Source organism: Aspergillus uvarum (genome assembly GCF_003184745.1).
Source record: "Aspergillus uvarum CBS 121591 unplaced genomic scaffold BO82scaffold_31, whole genome shotgun sequence".
In the NCBI taxonomy this organism is placed as follows: Eukaryota; Fungi; Ascomycota; class Eurotiomycetes; order Eurotiales; family Aspergillaceae; genus Aspergillus; species Aspergillus uvarum.
In genome coordinates this window covers 60,852-77,908 of record NW_020291328.1, presented here as the reverse complement: position 1 = coordinate 77,908, position 17,057 = coordinate 60,852, and the positions used below count along the sequence as shown (strand labels likewise).

Here is a 17,057-nt window from a genome sequence, read left to right as displayed (position 1 = left end):
GAGCCGCAGGGGGTGGGGGCCATGGAGCCTGACAAGCTGCACGGCCGTCATTTTGTTTCGAATTGATAGGCTCTGGACAGTAAGCCGTGGATGCATGGGCAATGGTCAGTCGAGCAAGAAGACTGAGCCTCGTGTTCAAGTGTTGTAGCCCCTGGCTTGTTCTGCACCTCGTACCTGCGGCGAACCTAGGATTCTGCGCGTTGACCGACCACAGCGTTGATCTAGATTTCTACCCCACTAGCTCAGGCTATTGTCAGTGGATTCTTCTGGTGATGACAAGAGGAAGCACTTTTTGACCGTTCTCTCTTACCTCACGCCAAGATCTGCTTGGGACATACTTCTTTCCAAAATTTGTCGCTCCGGTACCGGTATGCTGCGCGAAAAAGTTCAATGCGAGCAATCACAAAAGCACTATACTGATTGATTAGACGCATACTAAAGCATTCTGCAAGAGCTGTGCAGGAGACCCCGAGTTTAAAGGGGAGAATGGGGGCCAGGTACCAATCCTGCGGTGGCTATGCCGTAGTGTCTGGAGTCGGCCCCAAGGATGAAACTGCACGGCTGGCATAGCAGGATCAACAGCAGAGACACCAGGGTAGACTTGCCCATCTGCTGCATTGATGGAGACTAACCTGCTGATCGGGACGGCCCTGGCTATATAAGTCAGTGAAGACTGCTCTCCAGGACATCTTTCCTCTCACCACAGCACTCCACGCTCTTTACTCCACACTCCTTATCCCACACTCTTTTGCAACCCTCAAAGATGACACCACCAAAAGCAATCGCTCTCAGTCTGCTGCTCTTGAGCTCCTGGGCATCGGCGTCCGCCATCCCCGTCCAAGCTCGCGCTGCAGCATCCGCCTCTGCCGTAGCTTCAGCCTCTTCAGCCCAAGCAACTTGCGGATGGACATATTTCCTGAATGTCGACAACACTTCCACCGACGATGACGACGCCGATGGTGGCGAGGATGATTCGACCACTACCACCAGCAAGCGCGACGAGCATGAGCTGCATCAGCTCGCCCGTCGAGGCCGCACCACCAACAGTTACAACAACGGCAAGTGCGCTCTGGGGACGAAGATCTTCAAGCCGCAATACCCCGGACCTGCTACCCTGGAGTCGGTACAGGAAGGCGCATTCCTGGGATATTATATCCCCAAGCTGGATCAGTGCCCAGCCGGAGCGGTCACTTACGATGTGATCACCGATAGTTCTGTGCTTACGGACACTGTTGCGGCCTACTGGGACTCGGCCAATGCGGGCACAGGCCAGAAGTACATCGCTCTTGGGGCCAAGGTCACCCCGACCGATTCGTACATCAACGTTGACCATGTTTGTAAGTGCCAATGGGCGTATCGGCCTGCGCTATCTACCATGCAGTACGCTAACCGAGTCCTTCAGACGAGTTGAAGATTGTCGATAGCTTCTTTTCGGCCATGATCGCGAAATATAACTTCTGTAACAGCTTCAAGACTTTCTTCCTCACCCAGGATACGGAACACCCTACGGCGAATGGAGTCAAGAGCCGACTCCAGCGGCTATACGGCCTGGTGAGTGCATCATAGGCTACATGCAAGAAGGCAGCACTTGCTAATGCGCTGCTTGCAGCTACCCAGTAACACATATCTGGACTTCGTCGCCATGGACAACCAGCTGAATAGCATGAAGGCGCCTGTAAGTTGATCGCAATGCATGTTTCTTTGATTCAATAATTGACTATCATAGATGTTCGACGAGAACCTCAGCGGAATGCAAACCCCCAAGGGCGCAACGACTGAAGAGGAAGCCAACAACGCCCTCTCCATCATCAACACCATGGCCACAGTGATTTCGCTCCTCCGCGACAACAAAATCGCCGAGGTCTTCAAGACGACGAACAAGCGCATCTACGAGGCCTTCCTAGGAATCGACCAGCTCACCACTGGATGCAACGATCCGATCCCCGGCAAGGGCTGGGCCGACTCTTACTCGAGTTGGATGGAGGAGTTCCTCTCCACGCAGGCGACCTCGGTCTCCTCGCGGCTTGCCTCCATCTCAGGCCAGGTGACGCCCACCACCGACCCATCCGGGCAGAAGAACGCCTTGGGTCAGGGGTTGGATGCCTTCAACGCCAAGTACCCTGCTGCCTCGTGGACCTGGGATGCCAAGCAGCTGCTGGACTTTTCGGCTCCCAGTGCCATTGCGTTTGCTAAGCGCGGTGCTGAGAGCAGCGTCGCTGCCTGCACGCCCACCTCTTCCGTTTCTGCTTCATCCAGTGCGGTGGTTACGACCCATGCTGGATCCTCGGCTGTCGTGACGGGTGAGCTCTGTCCTTCACAACCCTAATCATACTTCTTTGCTAATGGATCACCCAGCCTCGCACACTAGCATTATTGTGACCTCCAAGGCAACCACGCACACTCCGGAGAGCGATATCTCAAAGACTGTGCACGCCTCGACGACGGTGAAGTCGGAGACCTCCAAGCCGGTGACTACGCACACAGTTGAGACACCAGTGACCACCAAGCAGCCCACCACCACCAAGATTGCGCCCAGCTCGTCAGTCACCACCACTTCGACCACCTCGTCGTCGCACACTTCATCTCCGACTACCTCGTCCTCGACTTCCACTACTTCTTCCACTACTTCTTCCGCTCCTTCTACTACTACTATTACTACTACTTCCTCCGCTCCTTCCACTACTACGACCACCTCGACTACGTTGTCCACCACCACCACTACTACCACGACTATTAAAACGACTACCACCACTACCACTACCACTACCTCCAGCAAAACTACCACCACCACTACCAAAACCACCACGACGACCGCCGCGGCAACCACCAAGGCAACCACGTGCAAGACGGCATCTCAGTGCCCCAAATGCGGTCTCTTCTCGAAGGGCAAGTGCAGCGGGGGGTAAGTTCATCATTCCCTACTTTCCATCAGAAGCGGAGGCTGACTCTATTCATCAGTGTGTGCAAATGCTAGCCGAACCCAAGTTATTCGATAGGAGGAAGGGAGACTGTTAATCATGATGGATGTAGCAAACCAGGATTATTTCTTCGAACATGACTAGACTTTCATTCCTGCCTGTGGCAGCGTGTATTAATAACTTATCGTCTTCGCATTCCTTCTTCTCTAGAAATTGAGAAACCGCGAGGTACACAACTGAATCAGTAGTATGGTAATAGATCAGGCCTTCTCCGCAGCAATCTGCTTCTCCAAAATCACCCTCAACAGCCCCTCCACGTCCTCCTTCTCCATGAAGACCTCCACCCACCGCAGCCCCTTCCCGTTCTGGATAGCATCCTGCTGTAGTGCCTCGTCCAGCTCCGCCCAGTTGTTGGCCGTGAAGCTATTCCGGGCGCCGTGGCCTTCCTCCGCCCCGAAGAAGTCCGCCGCCAGATGGTGTCGCCACCGGGCCACGTCGTTGTACGCCTGCTTCCGGCCGTGAATCGCCCGCTCGATCGTGTACCCTTCGTTGTTGAGCAGGAAGATCACCACGTCCAGCTTCTCGCGGATGATCGTGCTGAGCTCCTGGACGGTCATCTGCAGACTGCCGTCGCCGATGAAGAGGACTGCCCGGGTAGGCGTGTTCGGGTTCAACTCGCGTTGCGCCAGCGCCGCACCCAGGGTGGCGGGCAGCATGTAGCCGATGGAGAGCCAGGTGATGGCACCAAACAGTCGCGTGCCCGTCGGGAGAGTGAAGTCCCGGCCGCCGTAGCTGGCGGTGCCGGTCTCCGTGAGGACGACGTCGCCCGGGCGGAGCAGGGAGTTGACGCGCCGGTAGAAGTGTTTCTGGGTGATGCGGCCGGTCGGCGGGAGGGATTCGGTGGGGATCACGGTCTTCTGGGGCGGGTTGGTGGGCTTCGAGATGCGGCCAAAGTCGAGGCTCTGCACTAGGCGCGTAATGAAGGCGGGCGACAGGTCGCGGTAGGTGTCGTCGCCAATGCGCACGGCCCTGTCGGTGAAGGTGATGGAGGTGGCGGGGTTGGGGAGAGTTTGAAAGCCTAATGTGTTGGTGTCGGTGGCGTGCAGCCCGAATTCGAGGATAAGATCCGCCTGGTCAAAGTAGGTTTTGTGGTTGGGGTCGCCCAGGCGGCCGGCGTAGTTGCCGTAGACGTTGGGTTGGTGTTCGTCCACCAGGCCTTTGCCCGAGACGGTAGTGAAGGTTGGCCAGGAGGTTTGATGCACGAGGGTATTGATTTCATCAAGGATGCCGATGGCACGACTCTCGCCGTCGACGAGGATCAGAGGTTGTTTGGCCGTGTAGATACGGTCAACGATGCGGGTGAGGATGGTACTCTCTTGCGCAGTGGTCGGGGCAGCCGGACGCTGGATGTTGGTGGTAAGATTGGCGGCCGACACCAGTACGCCTGGCATGTCGTCCGGAATCTCGATGTAAACTGGACGGTTGTGGATCAGCGCTTGCTGCAGCACCGTGTCAATCTGCTCGGGCACGGTGCGAGGGTCGTTGAGATTTGTCTGGGCAATGGTGACGTGGGCGTGCATGGCGGCAAAGCGGCGGTACTCGCCGTCGGCAAAGGTGTGATGCACCAGGGCGCGAGACTCCTGGGATGGTCGAGGAGGTGTGCCCACGATGTGCACCACAGGCGCCCGTTCTGCGTAGGCACCGGCGATTCCATTGATGGCGGACAACTCTCCGACTCCAAAGGTGGTGATCATGGCGGACAAGCCGGCTAAACGCGCGTATCCGTCGGCTGCATAGGCGGCGTTGAGCTCATTGCATGTTCCTACCCAGTGTAGCCCCGAGGGGTCGACATAGTCCAGCAAGCGCAAGTTGTAGTCGCCGGGGACGCCGAAGATGGACTTGACCCCGAGCTGCTGTAGTCGGGTGAACAGATAGTCCGCCAAGGTGACGGTTGCGCCATCGGATTTGGTCATGGTGTTGAAATGATGGCAAGGATCAGAATGCGGAGAGGGAAAGAAATGAATGAGGGAGGAGGGAGGGGGGAGGGGGGAGGGGGTATGGTCCTTAAATTGAGGCAAGTTGGAGATGGAGGATGGAGAACAATGCCGATGAGCCGAAGCCACGCGATCTTATCGCCGATAACGAGGGGGAGACGGAGACGGGGCCCACCAAGATAACAACCAGGGGCTGAGAGAGAAGGCGAAGGCAGTAGACAGCCTACAAAAATTGTCAGTCGTTGTTCTTGTCAGTTGAGCGAGTAGTATCCAACTGAGGGTCAATAGTTTCAGATGGGATGAGAGTGGTGTTGACAAGGTAAAGGTGAAGGTGGAAATTGGAGGCGACCAGGAGCTTCCCCGCTCAACCGCGGCAGTTTCCCCGTGGAGCAGGCGGTGTCAAGCCCGGGCCTGCGGTGCGCTTATCGTCGTTCTTTATCGGCCCGCTCTGTCTATCACGTGTTGTTCCCCCTCTCTGGCCGTGACTATCCGACATCATCCGTCCTGTCTACGGAGACCGCTTGCTCTACCGCTCTGCCTACCGCCGTGGACTAGCTAGCTGGCTCCGTGCAGCCGCCATAGTCTACAGAGAAAAAGCCGGGTAGATACTTCATTCCTGAAAACTAAATGAGCTGCTGAGCTGCCGAGCAGACACGCTGGGAAGAATTATCTTAATATACAATGGAGAATATTACCATGACTCCTAATGGTTGAAACCGACGACTTCAGACCTCCTCCCGTTCGCTGGCAGTGCTCGAGTTGGTCAAGCGGGAGCTATCAATGCGGATGACCGTGGTGGAGTGGATGCTCGGCTTTTGCTCCATACTCTTCGTCCTTGACCGGTCAGAGGAGGGCACGGAGAAGACATTCCTGCGCCAGGACAGATTCCTGCTCCACTCGGGCCGGGGCAGCATTGTGAAGAGGGGTCGCATGTTGGAGAGGCAGGCGGCCGTAATCCCCATCATGGGTTCGATACACGTCCAGACACTTGCAGTGACTTGGTCATCTGTGACCCGATTAGTATGGGATCGAGGTATTAGGATTCTGTTCAGGGGGGGGGGCAGCTCACAGGTGATATCGCCGCCTGCCTCCGAAAGCTGGACCATCACCACCAGCCGCACGATGTCGAAGGCAAGGGTTCTGCAGGTGTCAGTTCTGGTACCTTGCAGGCAGAGATAAGATGACGTACGTGGTACCAATCAGGAAAATGCCTGACAGCATGACCTTCTGCGACCTAGGGACCTGTAGATTCCAGACGGCTTTCATTGGCAATACGAGAATGATTGCGTCAGTCAGGATGTTGGGGATTTGAAGACCGTAGTAGAACTGGGCCAGGTTGATGCAGCCTCCCGGGAGATTGGGCTCCCAGAGCTTCTTGAACGGCATGCAGGTCACGGCGCCGATGAGGCAGACGCCGAAGCACCAGAGGATCACGATGCACGCGACCACGTTCGAAGCTTGCATCATCGGACGAATAGAGAAGATTCGTTTGTAGAGCGCGAGGATGGAGAGTTTCACGAAGGTGATGCACAAGGTGTACAGGAACGTGCCCGTCGATAAGGTCTATTGGCGTTGAAGTCAGTGCATTGATTCCGACCATACCAGACTAGAGGGAATCACCTTCATGTAGACCACAAGCTGCTCGGGCGATACGTAGATGATGTGAGTTCCCAGTCCGTTGTACAGAACTAGTTCCACATCAGCAAGCAATCTAACTGGCAATGCAACCACAATTTGTTGACATACGAACGACTCCTGCGACCGTGATGCCATATTCGAAGACCTGTCAACAGTTGCTGGTCAGCATTCACGAAGATACAGCTGCAGTCGACGCTCTGCCACCCACCAAAGCAACGATCATGAGGTAGTCATCCAAGAAGACCTTTGTGCGAGTGATACGCCGACACCACAGACGCAGGCCCACGGCCAGAGTCGACACAACCAGTGCAAAACAACTGGCTGTGATCACCACATGTCGCAAGTTATCATGGTCGTACCCCTTCTCGCCCTGCGCGAGTGCCCTTTTCATGATGTGGAGTCAGAATTTGAGGATCAAGCCGACAGTCAAGCAGTAGAACGCGAGGCAGTACAGTAGGCCCCGGGCGTGTCAGGGGCCTGCTGGAAGTTAATGTACGGGCAGGCTTGGTATGAAGGGCCTCTTACTGTGGTGTGGTGAGCTCGCTTAAATCGAAGCCTGCTTCTTACAAGTTGATATCATTTCGCGGCAGTCGCAAAGTTACGGCAGCCATTGCTCCGCAATGCAATGATTATCTGACGATAAGTGCCGCCACCATAGCTCGACAGGAGGGATTGATCACGCCGATGCGGCCAGATCTACGGCTCCAAGACTGTCATGTTGTGATCTGTCAGGAGCATAATCTACCTGGAACTCCTTGCCGAAGCTGAATGATGTCGACTCCTGCCGAGGATCGGCGATCCTAGCACTGTATCGGGTCTGTGCATACGGACATATCAGATTCTGCAAGAAGAGACACAACGGGACCGATCATCACGACAAACCAATCAATCTCGATGATCGCTGAGCGTGCGGTTGCTAGCGATTTTGTACCCTGATTTAGGTGAGTTGACACTCACTTGAGGATGTAGACCCAAGGGCCTTCCTACCAATCCAATTAGGGTTGCCTCGCCAGTGCGTTTAAAATCTGTCTACTTTGAAGGAAGTTCCCCGGGAATGGACTCGTACAGATCATCGTGGCAGGACCCCTGCATGGATCTTAATGGCTACAGTGTGTTACAATGTGTTTTAGTGCGGCAATGGCCCTGCGACTCTTCACGACGTTCACGTCTATTCATCTTCAATGTGGCAGTCTCATGCAAGGGATGGTGGACTGACTGGCATTTCCTGGAATTCATTGTCGATGTTGGCACCTGTTCCTGGCATGATCGCCCATTCTTATTTCAACGGTACTGAAACAGGAAAAGGGGGGAGGAAGATAGTTCCGAAGAGCAGCAGTGAATTGGTGCTCTCTTGAGCTGAAGTGGCCGTCTTTGCTATTACCAAATTGAGAGACGAGATTCTTCACTGCACTCACTCTCGCCCGAAAGCTGATCTGACCTCTTTCCGTGATGAAGATCCAGTCAATCATGGATGAATCACACGTCTCTACCCCTACCTCCTATTGCCACTGGTAGAAATCTTTTCGATGACCAGCTTGACCAGTTCTCCCCAGTTCTCCCCACTGATTTCCAGCTGTGTGGTTCGATGAGCTGATCGTTTGCGTCAACAGTGGACTGAACTTTCGCTTCTCTATCTCATGAATGACTGCAGCGGAGAGACCGCATTTCCGACTGAGGAATCAGGTATTCGAGACTGAGTTCCTCCCCAGAACAACCGTGAACAGGATACTGCTCTAAAGCATGAATGCTCTTGCAGGCCCAAGACATACACAGTCCAGTATCAGGACCGGGTCTCTGGAGCATTGAGTTTCTAAGATGGCGCATGACTGGTGAAAAAATGCCACATCCCTACATTTCCAAGTACGGTCCAACATTCGCGCCTTTCGAGTTGCCTCCAGTCCCCCGGATATCAAGAACCTTAGAATATGAGGCTCTTGCTTGGAAAAACACGGGAAGCGAACCATGGGTGTTCGTGAGATCGAGCCCGACGACATGCGCCTTCGTCGTCACCACCCAAACTCTGAACCAAAGACAGCTTCTCCTGGTGCCGTTTCTGTGGCATCTTGCTAGATCAGGCAAGAGATATTGTTTACATCAAATTCAGAGGGCTGCAGTTCAATTTGCTGAAGTGAATATATGATCCCTGAGATGCCACTCCAGCTCGTTCCTCGACCTCAATCGCAAGACGACAGCGAGAGCCACCACTGACGAGATGACTGGCGAGAATGATTCACTGAAGTTTACTTCTGCGAAATGGCCCTGTACCTTGCCACTATTTGATTTCAGCCAAGTCCCTGCGCGGCGAATGCTACCGGAGTATCTCACACATGAAGCTCAGGTCTTCCTATCCAGTGGAATGGTGGCTGCCTTTCGTTCTCTAGTGCGCGAGATGGGTGCTACTGAGTTCCATGGCCACTTAGCGGTACTGCAAGCCCTTCTAGCACGGCTCCTTGACATCCGCGAAGGCTGCATCGGGGTCGCAGAGCCTCAGCGTGAAGGGCAAAAGGAAGTCCAATTGCTTCCCCATTGCTTCAGCATCGCACCTCAGGACACGATTACCGAAATCATCCACCGAGTCTGTCAGACTACCCTGGAAACCTTGAAGTATGGGCCTGGAAGGGTGAACGACCTCCTCTGCCATCCTTCAGGGTCACACTCGACCCCTGAGCATCCTCTATTCCAGGTGCAACTCATCTATCAAGACCACCACGCTGGAAACCTCTCTCAGATCTCTATCGAGAGGGGTGCTGCAGCTCCCTGTGATCTCGTTCTATGCTTGACCCGGCAGCGTGATGGAACTGCCAGCATCACCCTTCGTTCCCCAATCTATTTGTACTCACACGAGAGTCTACATTTCCTGCTACGAGCTTACATGCGCCTCTTTGAGTCTTGTGTAAGGAAGCCGAAAATTTCATTTGCACAGCAGCACTTATACGATGAGAACGACGTTATGGCCGGGCTGATATTTGGGAAAGGGCCCTGTCTAAATGTCACAGATCCGGCCACACTCTCGAAGCGAATCGAGCGAATGTCGGTCGCGAGGCCTGAAGTGGTTGCCGTCAAGGATGTGGACGGCAACAGCTTCACATACAAGCAGATGCAGCAGCACATTCAACGCGCAGCAGCCGTCCTTCACAGGAATGGGGTTCAAGCCCAGGGCTATGTCGCGGTATGTTGCGAGCCGACCCTATATTCGGTCTGTCATCTCTTGGCGATATGGCGCATCAATGCCATCTATGTACCGCTCGATCCGCAGAATCCCTTCGCTCGACTCCAATTGATTTTGGACGACTGCCAGCCCGCAGCAATTATATACCACGACCCAACCGAATCGGTCATCAGGCGACTGCATCTTCATTCGAGTACCCCGGTCTCCGTTGCCGAGATTTGCCTTTCCCAGACCCAGGCGTGCCCTGACTTGTCCCTGTGTGAATCTGCAGCCTGCGTTCTCTATACTCGCAGATCCACCGGAACGCCCAAGGGAATCATGCTCACGCATGCCAATCTGCTGCACCAGATTCTGGGAGTGCGCCATCGGTTTCAGATCAATTGTGAAACTGCGCTGCAACAAAGCTCACTTGGATTCGATGTCTCACTTGATCAGATGCTTCAGCCTCTGGTGGGGGGCGGCACATTGATTGTCGCCCCGCGCCGTCTACGGGGAGATGCCATCGCGCTCTCTCGACTGATGCTGGCCGAAAACGTCACCTACACTTACGCCACACCATCTGAATACATGATGTTGCTGCGGTACGGATCAGATGCTCTGCAACAACTGTCCTCTTGGAGAACTGCCTTTGTGGGAGGTGAAGCCTTGCCACGACATCTCATTGAGTCATTTCACGCCCTACAGCAACCTGGCCTGCGGCTCATCAATCGGTATGGACCAACCGAGATTTCGATTTCGAGCTCATGTCTTCCAATCGATACGTTCGATCCTGCCTGCATTGATCTGCAACCCATCAGTGTCGGTTGGTCCCTGCCCAATTACTCGACCTATATCATCGATCTCGACGGTGCGCCGCTGCCCGTAGGGTTCACTGGGGAGATTGTCGTCAGTGGCCCGGGAGTTGCCAGGGGATATTTGAACAAAGACGCCCTTACTAAACAGAGATTCCGACCGGATCCATTCGTGGACACTCCAGACAAGAGTCGCGGTTGCACCATGTATCGAACCGGCGATAAAGGCCGTCTGCTCCCTACTGGGGAGCTTGTGTATCTCGGACGCATCGACGGTGATCACCAAGTCAAGCTACGGGGCTATCGCATTGAGCTCGACGACATTGCCAACACGATTTTGAAGTCGGCAGATGGACGACTTGCAGAGGCAGTGATCTCTGTGCGCGGCTTTCATGACGCCGAAGGGGACCGTCGCTTTCTGACAGCGTTTGTCGTCCCTGCCTGCACGCAGGAACTCGCGGCTGTGAACGAGATGCTACAGTTCCTCGATGAGCTCGTTGCCAACCTTCCACTGCCGCCATACATGTTACCTCAAGTCATCGTCCCAGTCGATGGCCTGCCCCGGAACCCCAATGGCAAGCTGGATCGACGGGCCGTCGACCAACTACCATTGCCCTCCAGGAGGCAGCCTGCCATGTCTCCCACGAGCTCAGATTCCGAACGCTTCGTCATCTGGATCTGGGAGCAATGCTTGGATCAATCCGCTCAGACAGCCGTCTGGAGTTCAACGAGTGACTTCTTCCAAGTCGGGGGCAACTCCTTGTTAATGGTGAAGGTGCAAGCCTTCTTACAGCAACACATGAAGCGAACTATCCCTTTGTCCACGCTTTTCCAGTCCAGCACCATAGAAGACATGGCCGCCTTGCTGACCGGTGCGCCAACTCCGCCACCCGAGTTCAACCTCGATTGGAATCAGGAAACCCTACCCGGGCTGGAAGAGAAGTACATCTGCGACGGGAGGAGCCCCCAACCCAGTCCTCTCCATGCGGATGGAGGCATTGAAGTGTGTCTGACCGGCGCGACTGGATTTCTGGGCTCTGCACTACTGCGATGCCTGGCGGCCGACCCTCGCGTGGCCCGCATTCATTGTATCCATCGCCGTACGCCGTCGTCGGTCGCATTTGCTGCGGGCACGGCCAAGGTGGTCCGCTACAAGGGGGATCTCACCGCGCCCAGACTGGGTCTGGACCGGGTCTGTTGGCAGGAGCTGGCTTCGCGCGTCAGCCTGATCATCCACAACGGCGCCGATGTCTCGTTCATGAAGTCGTACCGATCCTTACATCCGGCCAACGTGCAGTCCACCCGCCGCCTTGCCTGCATGGCATTACGGCGTCAAATCCCGCTCCACTTCGTCTCCACGGCCGATGTGGCCCAGTTGACCGACCTGGACTCCCTACCGCCTCAATCTGTGGCGCACTGCCTGCCGCCCGTGGATGGAGCAGACAGCGGCTACGTGGCGTCAAAGTGGGCGAGCGAGGTCTATCTGGAGAAGTGCGCGGCCCGGTTCCAGCTCCCCTGTGCCATCCATCGGCCGACCAACATCGTGGGCGAGGGCATGCACGGCACCGATTTCATGCAGGGTCTCATTCAGTGGTCCTTGCGTACACTCCAGGTCCCAGCCCTCCCCAACTGGACGGGCTTCTTCGACTTTGTGTCCGTCACGGATGTGGCGATGGAGATCACGCAGGCCGCTTTGCGTAGTCTGGATGACCGACGCAAAACCCCCGAGCTGAATGAGTCGCCAACCTTCCATCATCATGCCAGCACCACCCCGGTACCCGTGGCTCTGTTTCAGGATTTCCTGGAGGAACGCTTCCGTGCGCCCCTGCAGACGGTGGATGCAGATACCTGGTTAGAGCAAGCGCGCAAAGAAGGCTTGTCCGGTCTATTGGAGAGCGTGGTGGCTGCGACGCTCACGGACCCTAAACCACACCGTAGGCCGCGCATGCTGCGCGAGTGATTAGTTTCGAACTGGAGGACTGTCTAGAACTTGGAAAAAGAAAAAGTGTATTTGTCTAGAAAATGTCAACGCTGGTTGGGTGGTGGTGCTTGCTGTACAATTGCGACCGTGGTTTTTACATATTCTGCACGCAAAGAACCATTCATTCCCCGATGTCGGGGCGTCTTGTTTGTCTCGTCATTCGTTTCATATCCACCTTATAGGGTCTACAAGCGCGCCCGCTCCTCGGACGTCAAGCGACGGCGAGGCGGTCCACCGCGACTGCCGTCTCCCGAGGCAATGGGACGAGGCGCTACGGGCCACGCCCACTTCTGGCGCTGCTCCACCGACGCAGTCAGCTCCAGGCTGTCCGCGACGTAGCGGCCCAGGACGGGAAGGAACTTGAATGCACTGTTGGTGGTGGTTAGCAGCGGAGTTCCTCATCCGTGACTATACTTTCTGTGCCTCTAGGGAGCATTCAGAAGGGTAGGGTAAAACGTACTGGCCACTTCCGCCCGTCGCAACGAACAGACCCTCATAGTCGGGGTGGTAGTCGACGATGAAATCGCCCCTGGGGGTGTCGCTGTACCAGCACAGTCGGCGCTGGACGAAGGGCCGGTCCTTAAAGCGGGGCAGCCACAGCTCCAGGCCCTCGCGCAGCGCCTTCTCGGCATCTGGGGGCAGGTAGCCGCCCTGGCGCGCCAGCGACGGGGCCGAGTAGGAGCTCGGGTTCTGCGGCTTCGCTTCGTTGGTGCGCTCGTAGCCAAACCCGTGGCGAGCGATCTTCAGCAGGTGGGTTCCCGGCGTCGGGGGGAAGGTGAACCACCCGGTGCTCAGGTCCAGGATCACAGGGCAGCGGTTGTTGTCAAGTTCGCGGGCCTCGTCGGCCGTGAGTTGCAGGAAGGCCACGGGCTGGGCGACAGAGACGGAGCGGCCGGTCATCTCCAGCAGATGCGGGGTCCAGGCGCCCGTCGATACCATGACTAGGTCAGCAGAGATGCTCTCGCCGCTGGCCGTGCGAACGCCGGTCACCTGCTTCTTGCCGGTCGTCGAGGTGGTCTGAGTTAGGAGGTCGGTAACGGTGCCCTGGGGCCCGGCACGGAACGAGACGCCGGCCCGGGTACAGTTGCGCGCCAGATGGCCGATACTGAGCTCGGCATTGGCCCAGCCAGAGTCCATGTTGACATAGCCGCTGGCCTGCGAGAGATCGCCGTGGATGCCCGGGTACTGCTGCCGGATCTCCGCGCCCTGGAAGGATACCAGGTTGGCGGCCTTGCCGCCTAGCTGCTCCATGTTCTGCTTCGACTGGGCGATGTACTCGTGCTCGCCGCTGCCTTGCGTCTGCGTACACATCAGGCCGCTCTGGTAGAAGTACGGGGCGTACTCGCCGTGCCAGCCGTTTTGCAGGGCGTCCAGCGCCATGCGGGCGTAGAAGACATCGGCATAGTCGGCGCGGATGATGCGCGAGACGTCGACACTGGAGCCATCGGGCACGGGAGCCAGATGCCGGTCCAAGACGGTGATGTTGGTGTAACCCCGACGGGTCAATTCCAGGGCTGTGGACAGACCGAAGACGCCTGCGCCCACAATCACAATAGCGGCCGATTTGGAGGGAGGAATAGCCATTTTTGCGGACAAACTGGGAGGACGGTCAAGTGTGCTTGTATCTGAAGGCGAGGATCATCCAGGAAGGGCAGTGTATTATTATGTAGACCACCTGGAGGGCGTGGCCTGTTGCCATAGGGGAGAATTTTTCAGGTCCGAAGGTCGGCCACATCGAAAGCTTGGCGGGAGGAGTGGGCACGGCTTGATCCCAATCCGTCCCCACTCCTACACCGGCCCGGATGCGACAAATGCGGAGGGGGTCCCATCTTGTACGTAAAAACTTACAACTCCCCGTGGCAGTCGGGAGGCAGCTGCGATGGACCCTGGCCAAAGTATGGTACGTCGAGGAGACTGAAAAAATCGCTATTCATCCACTCCGACGACGAAGCCAGCACTTCATCCTCTCCCCTCAATAAAGACCGGTTCGGCGGGGACTCGCGCAACGGCACCAGGTGTTGCGTGGCGATCTGCTGGCCACCAGGCACAAATGCTAGGTGGGTCTCCTCCACACTGCTATGAGGTGAGTTTGGGTCCAGCAAATCCCACATCGCCGACCATTTGAAAGGCGGAATGCTACTCGCGCCAGCGCTGTGTCCTGACAGACTTTGGAGATATGCAAGCTTATCTGCCTATTTAGCCCCTGTCAGCACTGTCGTTGACTTTGACCATATTTCTTTAAGGGGAAAAAAAAAAAAAAAAGCTCACCGTCCCAGCAATGTGTGGCCATCGGGTCCCTAGATCTGCCAGAAAGCGTTGGCATTGCACGAAGTCCTCCCGTGCTCGGTCGGCGATGGCTTTCTCGCTCGCGAATTGGAATATCCAGTGAATAGACGCAGCGGTCGCCACCAGTTGGGCGAGAAAAGGGTCGTTGATCTCAATCCCATGCTTCTCCCACGTTCGGATCAAGCGCGTTGGCCAACCCGAGTGAAGCAGGGCTTGGTCTATGGTTTGTTGGAGGAAGGATGGCGGTTGGAACTTGGACGATGCACGTCGCACATGGGTGACATGGAACAGAGGATGATGCAGAAGGGCCTGACCAGCGTGGAAGGCCACCTGCAAATAAAGCCAGGCCGTCCAGTACTCCTTGTGCTGCAGAAGTTCGCTGGAGGTGATGGTGTGAAAGCCGACGTTCCGATATCGGTGCAGCTGCGAGATCCCCGTCTCGAACTCGTAATACTGCGCAACCAGCGTGTGATGGCGGGAGGAAGCGATCCAGGGGTCGTCGGTCGGATTGGCCAGACGCTGTCGCAGGTACCCCAGAACTTCATACCATAGTCCAGTCACTTGGAGGCAGTATGCTTGTATCCCTAGGTCTGCAGCACTGCTGGCAAAGGCATTAGGCGCAGAGCCGTCATCGTTCGCCATGAGGGAGCGGGGCCGTGGGGGGCTGACAGGATACCCTACACGCCCCAGCGGGTAGCTGTCGATATGCAAGAGACTCGGGCCGGGGGCGAAGACCCTTTCAAGCATAAACACACTCCAGCAACACCGCGTTTGATCATCCCGCGTCGATGCATACTCCGTAGCGGACCCTGCGCCCGTGGGGGACACACAGAGGACCAACCTAGCCGCAATCCCAACGTCCATCCAGACTCGTGCGTGTCGACCGGCTAGGGAAGTCAGCATGGCTTGTCGGTTCAGATATTGCAAAAGACCTCACCAGCAACATCACTCAAGGTTAAAAGGCACAACGCCTGCAATACTGGCACCGATGGAGTGCCTTCCGCAGCCAGTTGAATGACCGTGGGGCGAGCGGACCGGAGGTAAAGTTCGATGGCTTGCGCTTTGGCGTCACCGTAGAAAGGCAGCTCCACGAAGAGCAAGGTGAGCGCCAAAAAGGCCTGCAGGAGGAAGTCGGGAAAGTGTCGGATCTGAGCGGAGAGTCTCTCTTTGTCGAAGAGAGGTAGTGGTTGGCTATGTACCTTCTCTGTGTACACGTTCACTAGCCGGGTTAGAGCTTCTGGTGGTGGATACAGGCTGTTCCGATGATTGACTTGAGTTTCAGATTCCAAGGTATCAGGATCAAGGGCAACCAGTCAGACGTACCACCGTGATGGGTCAAAGGACTGGGGCTGTGGGATGCCTGGGGCCGACAGCAAGGTTTCGGTTTGGCCCTGCAGGATCCGGTGTAGGAATGGTTGAGCCTGAGGGGAAGGCATGGCGTCTTGTGGTGCACGATCCGTCAGTGTCCTGTTTCCAGATGGTCAGTTCAGCCAAGCGGGCCAAGACACGAGCCCGGCACGTACTGAAAGAATCCATCGATGCGTTCGAGTCGCGATTCCAGCCGTCGAAGCCGCTCCCGCGTCTCTTGTCTGGACTGTAGCAGATTAGAGTCGGTTAAATAGTAGTGTCTGATGGTGTCAAGGGAGGATCTTACCTCGGACGAACGAGTGGGTGGGTCACTACTCCGCCCGTAAGTGCATCTCTGATTCAAGCGGCGACAGAAAGAACATATTGGTCTTTCGCCGGGACATTTGGTCTTCTTCTTCCTACCGATACCGGGGATGAGTTGTGAATGAGGTCATCTCTATGGTGGAGTGCCGAGAGTCTTACCGACAAGGTTCACAGGCCTGTCGGGCGCGTGGCTCGGGGGTGAGGAGAGGACTAGCCATGACTGTGGCGGTGATGAGGGAAGATCAAGAGAGAGAGAGAGAGAAAGAATGTCTGCAAGTTTGTGAGAATCGAAACTTCGCCTTACCGGACCGTCCCTGGCTGCCAGGTGGGCTACGGAGTACCTCTGCATCAAGCATGGGGGGATGCTGCAGCCAATGGCCATGGAATCAGTCTTCCGCTCATGTGACTGGATCCCTATCAAGGAGACTGGAGTCCCGCTCAGGTGACCGGCTCGTCGTCCAGTGCCAAGCGTTACAAGCATGGCCCTTCAAGCCATCACAGCACGACTCGGAGAACAGACACACATTATGTGGCAGTTATGGGACCATGTAGCTGGGATAACGATTTACTAGCTTCTGGCCAGGTTCAGGGGGTATATGTAGAGGTTTC

The 17,057-nt window shown here is 56.1% G+C and overlaps 7 protein-coding genes across 7 annotated transcripts; 2 read left to right on the top strand and 5 right to left on the bottom strand.

Annotated features, from left to right (window-relative positions):
- The first annotated feature begins 530 nt into the window (after nt 1-530).
- BO82DRAFT_94814 (uncharacterized protein) lies at nt 531-2,453 on the top strand. Its single transcript, XM_025641683.1, has 4 exons — nt 531-1,337; nt 1,403-1,551; nt 1,610-1,675; nt 1,727-2,453. The coding sequence occupies exons 1-4, from the start codon at nt 764-766 to the stop codon at nt 2,324-2,326; spliced, it is 1,389 nt and encodes a 462-aa protein (XP_025491296.1). The 5' UTR covers nt 531-763; the 3' UTR covers nt 2,327-2,453.
- Nucleotides 2,453-3,046, bottom strand: BO82DRAFT_94839 (uncharacterized protein). Its single transcript, XM_025641684.1, has one exon. It carries the CDS (start codon nt 2,913-2,915, stop codon nt 2,580-2,582), a length of 336 nt encoding a protein of 111 aa, XP_025491295.1. The 5' UTR covers nt 2,916-3,046; the 3' UTR covers nt 2,453-2,579.
- Nucleotides 3,026-4,938, bottom strand: BO82DRAFT_354826 (alpha-keto acid decarboxylase family protein). Its single transcript, XM_025635294.1, has one exon. The coding sequence runs from the start codon at nt 4,889-4,891 to the stop codon at nt 3,179-3,181; it is 1,713 nt and encodes a 570-aa protein (XP_025491294.1). The 5' UTR covers nt 4,892-4,938; the 3' UTR covers nt 3,026-3,178.
- Nucleotides 4,939-5,814: 876 nt separating this feature from the next.
- Nucleotides 5,815-6,920, bottom strand: BO82DRAFT_266149 (uncharacterized protein; the record flags this gene model as incomplete). Its single annotated transcript, XM_025630951.1, has 6 exons — nt 5,815-5,918; nt 5,982-6,052; nt 6,102-6,475; nt 6,533-6,600; nt 6,659-6,695; nt 6,759-6,920. Coding segments are annotated over 6 exons (816 nt in total), but the record flags the coding sequence as incomplete, so codon positions are not given.
- Nucleotides 6,921-8,822: 1,902 nt separating this feature from the next.
- Nucleotides 8,823-12,047, top strand: BO82DRAFT_270304 (acetyl-CoA synthetase-like protein; the record flags this gene model as incomplete). Its single annotated transcript, XM_025630974.1, has 1 exon — nt 8,823-12,047. A coding segment is annotated over one exon (3,225 nt), but the record flags the coding sequence as incomplete, so codon positions are not given.
- Nucleotides 12,048-12,676: 629 nt separating this feature from the next.
- On the bottom strand, nt 12,677-14,075 carry BO82DRAFT_284839 (NAD(P)/FAD-dependent oxidoreductase; the record flags this gene model as incomplete). The annotated part of the gene is made up of 2 exons (XM_025631473.1): nt 12,677-12,860; nt 12,952-14,075. The coding sequence occupies 2 exons, from the start codon at nt 14,073-14,075 to the stop codon at nt 12,677-12,679; spliced, it is 1,308 nt and encodes a 435-aa protein (XP_025491291.1).
- Nucleotides 14,076-14,335: 260 nt separating this feature from the next.
- Nucleotides 14,336-16,666, bottom strand: BO82DRAFT_402665 (uncharacterized protein; the record flags this gene model as incomplete). The annotated part of the gene is made up of 7 exons (XM_025639332.1): nt 14,336-14,683; nt 14,760-15,664; nt 15,715-16,031; nt 16,101-16,244; nt 16,301-16,371; nt 16,432-16,543; nt 16,608-16,666. The coding sequence occupies 7 exons, from the start codon at nt 16,664-16,666 to the stop codon at nt 14,336-14,338; spliced, it is 1,956 nt and encodes a 651-aa protein (XP_025491290.1).
- Between the last annotated feature and the right edge of the window lie 391 nt (nt 16,667-17,057).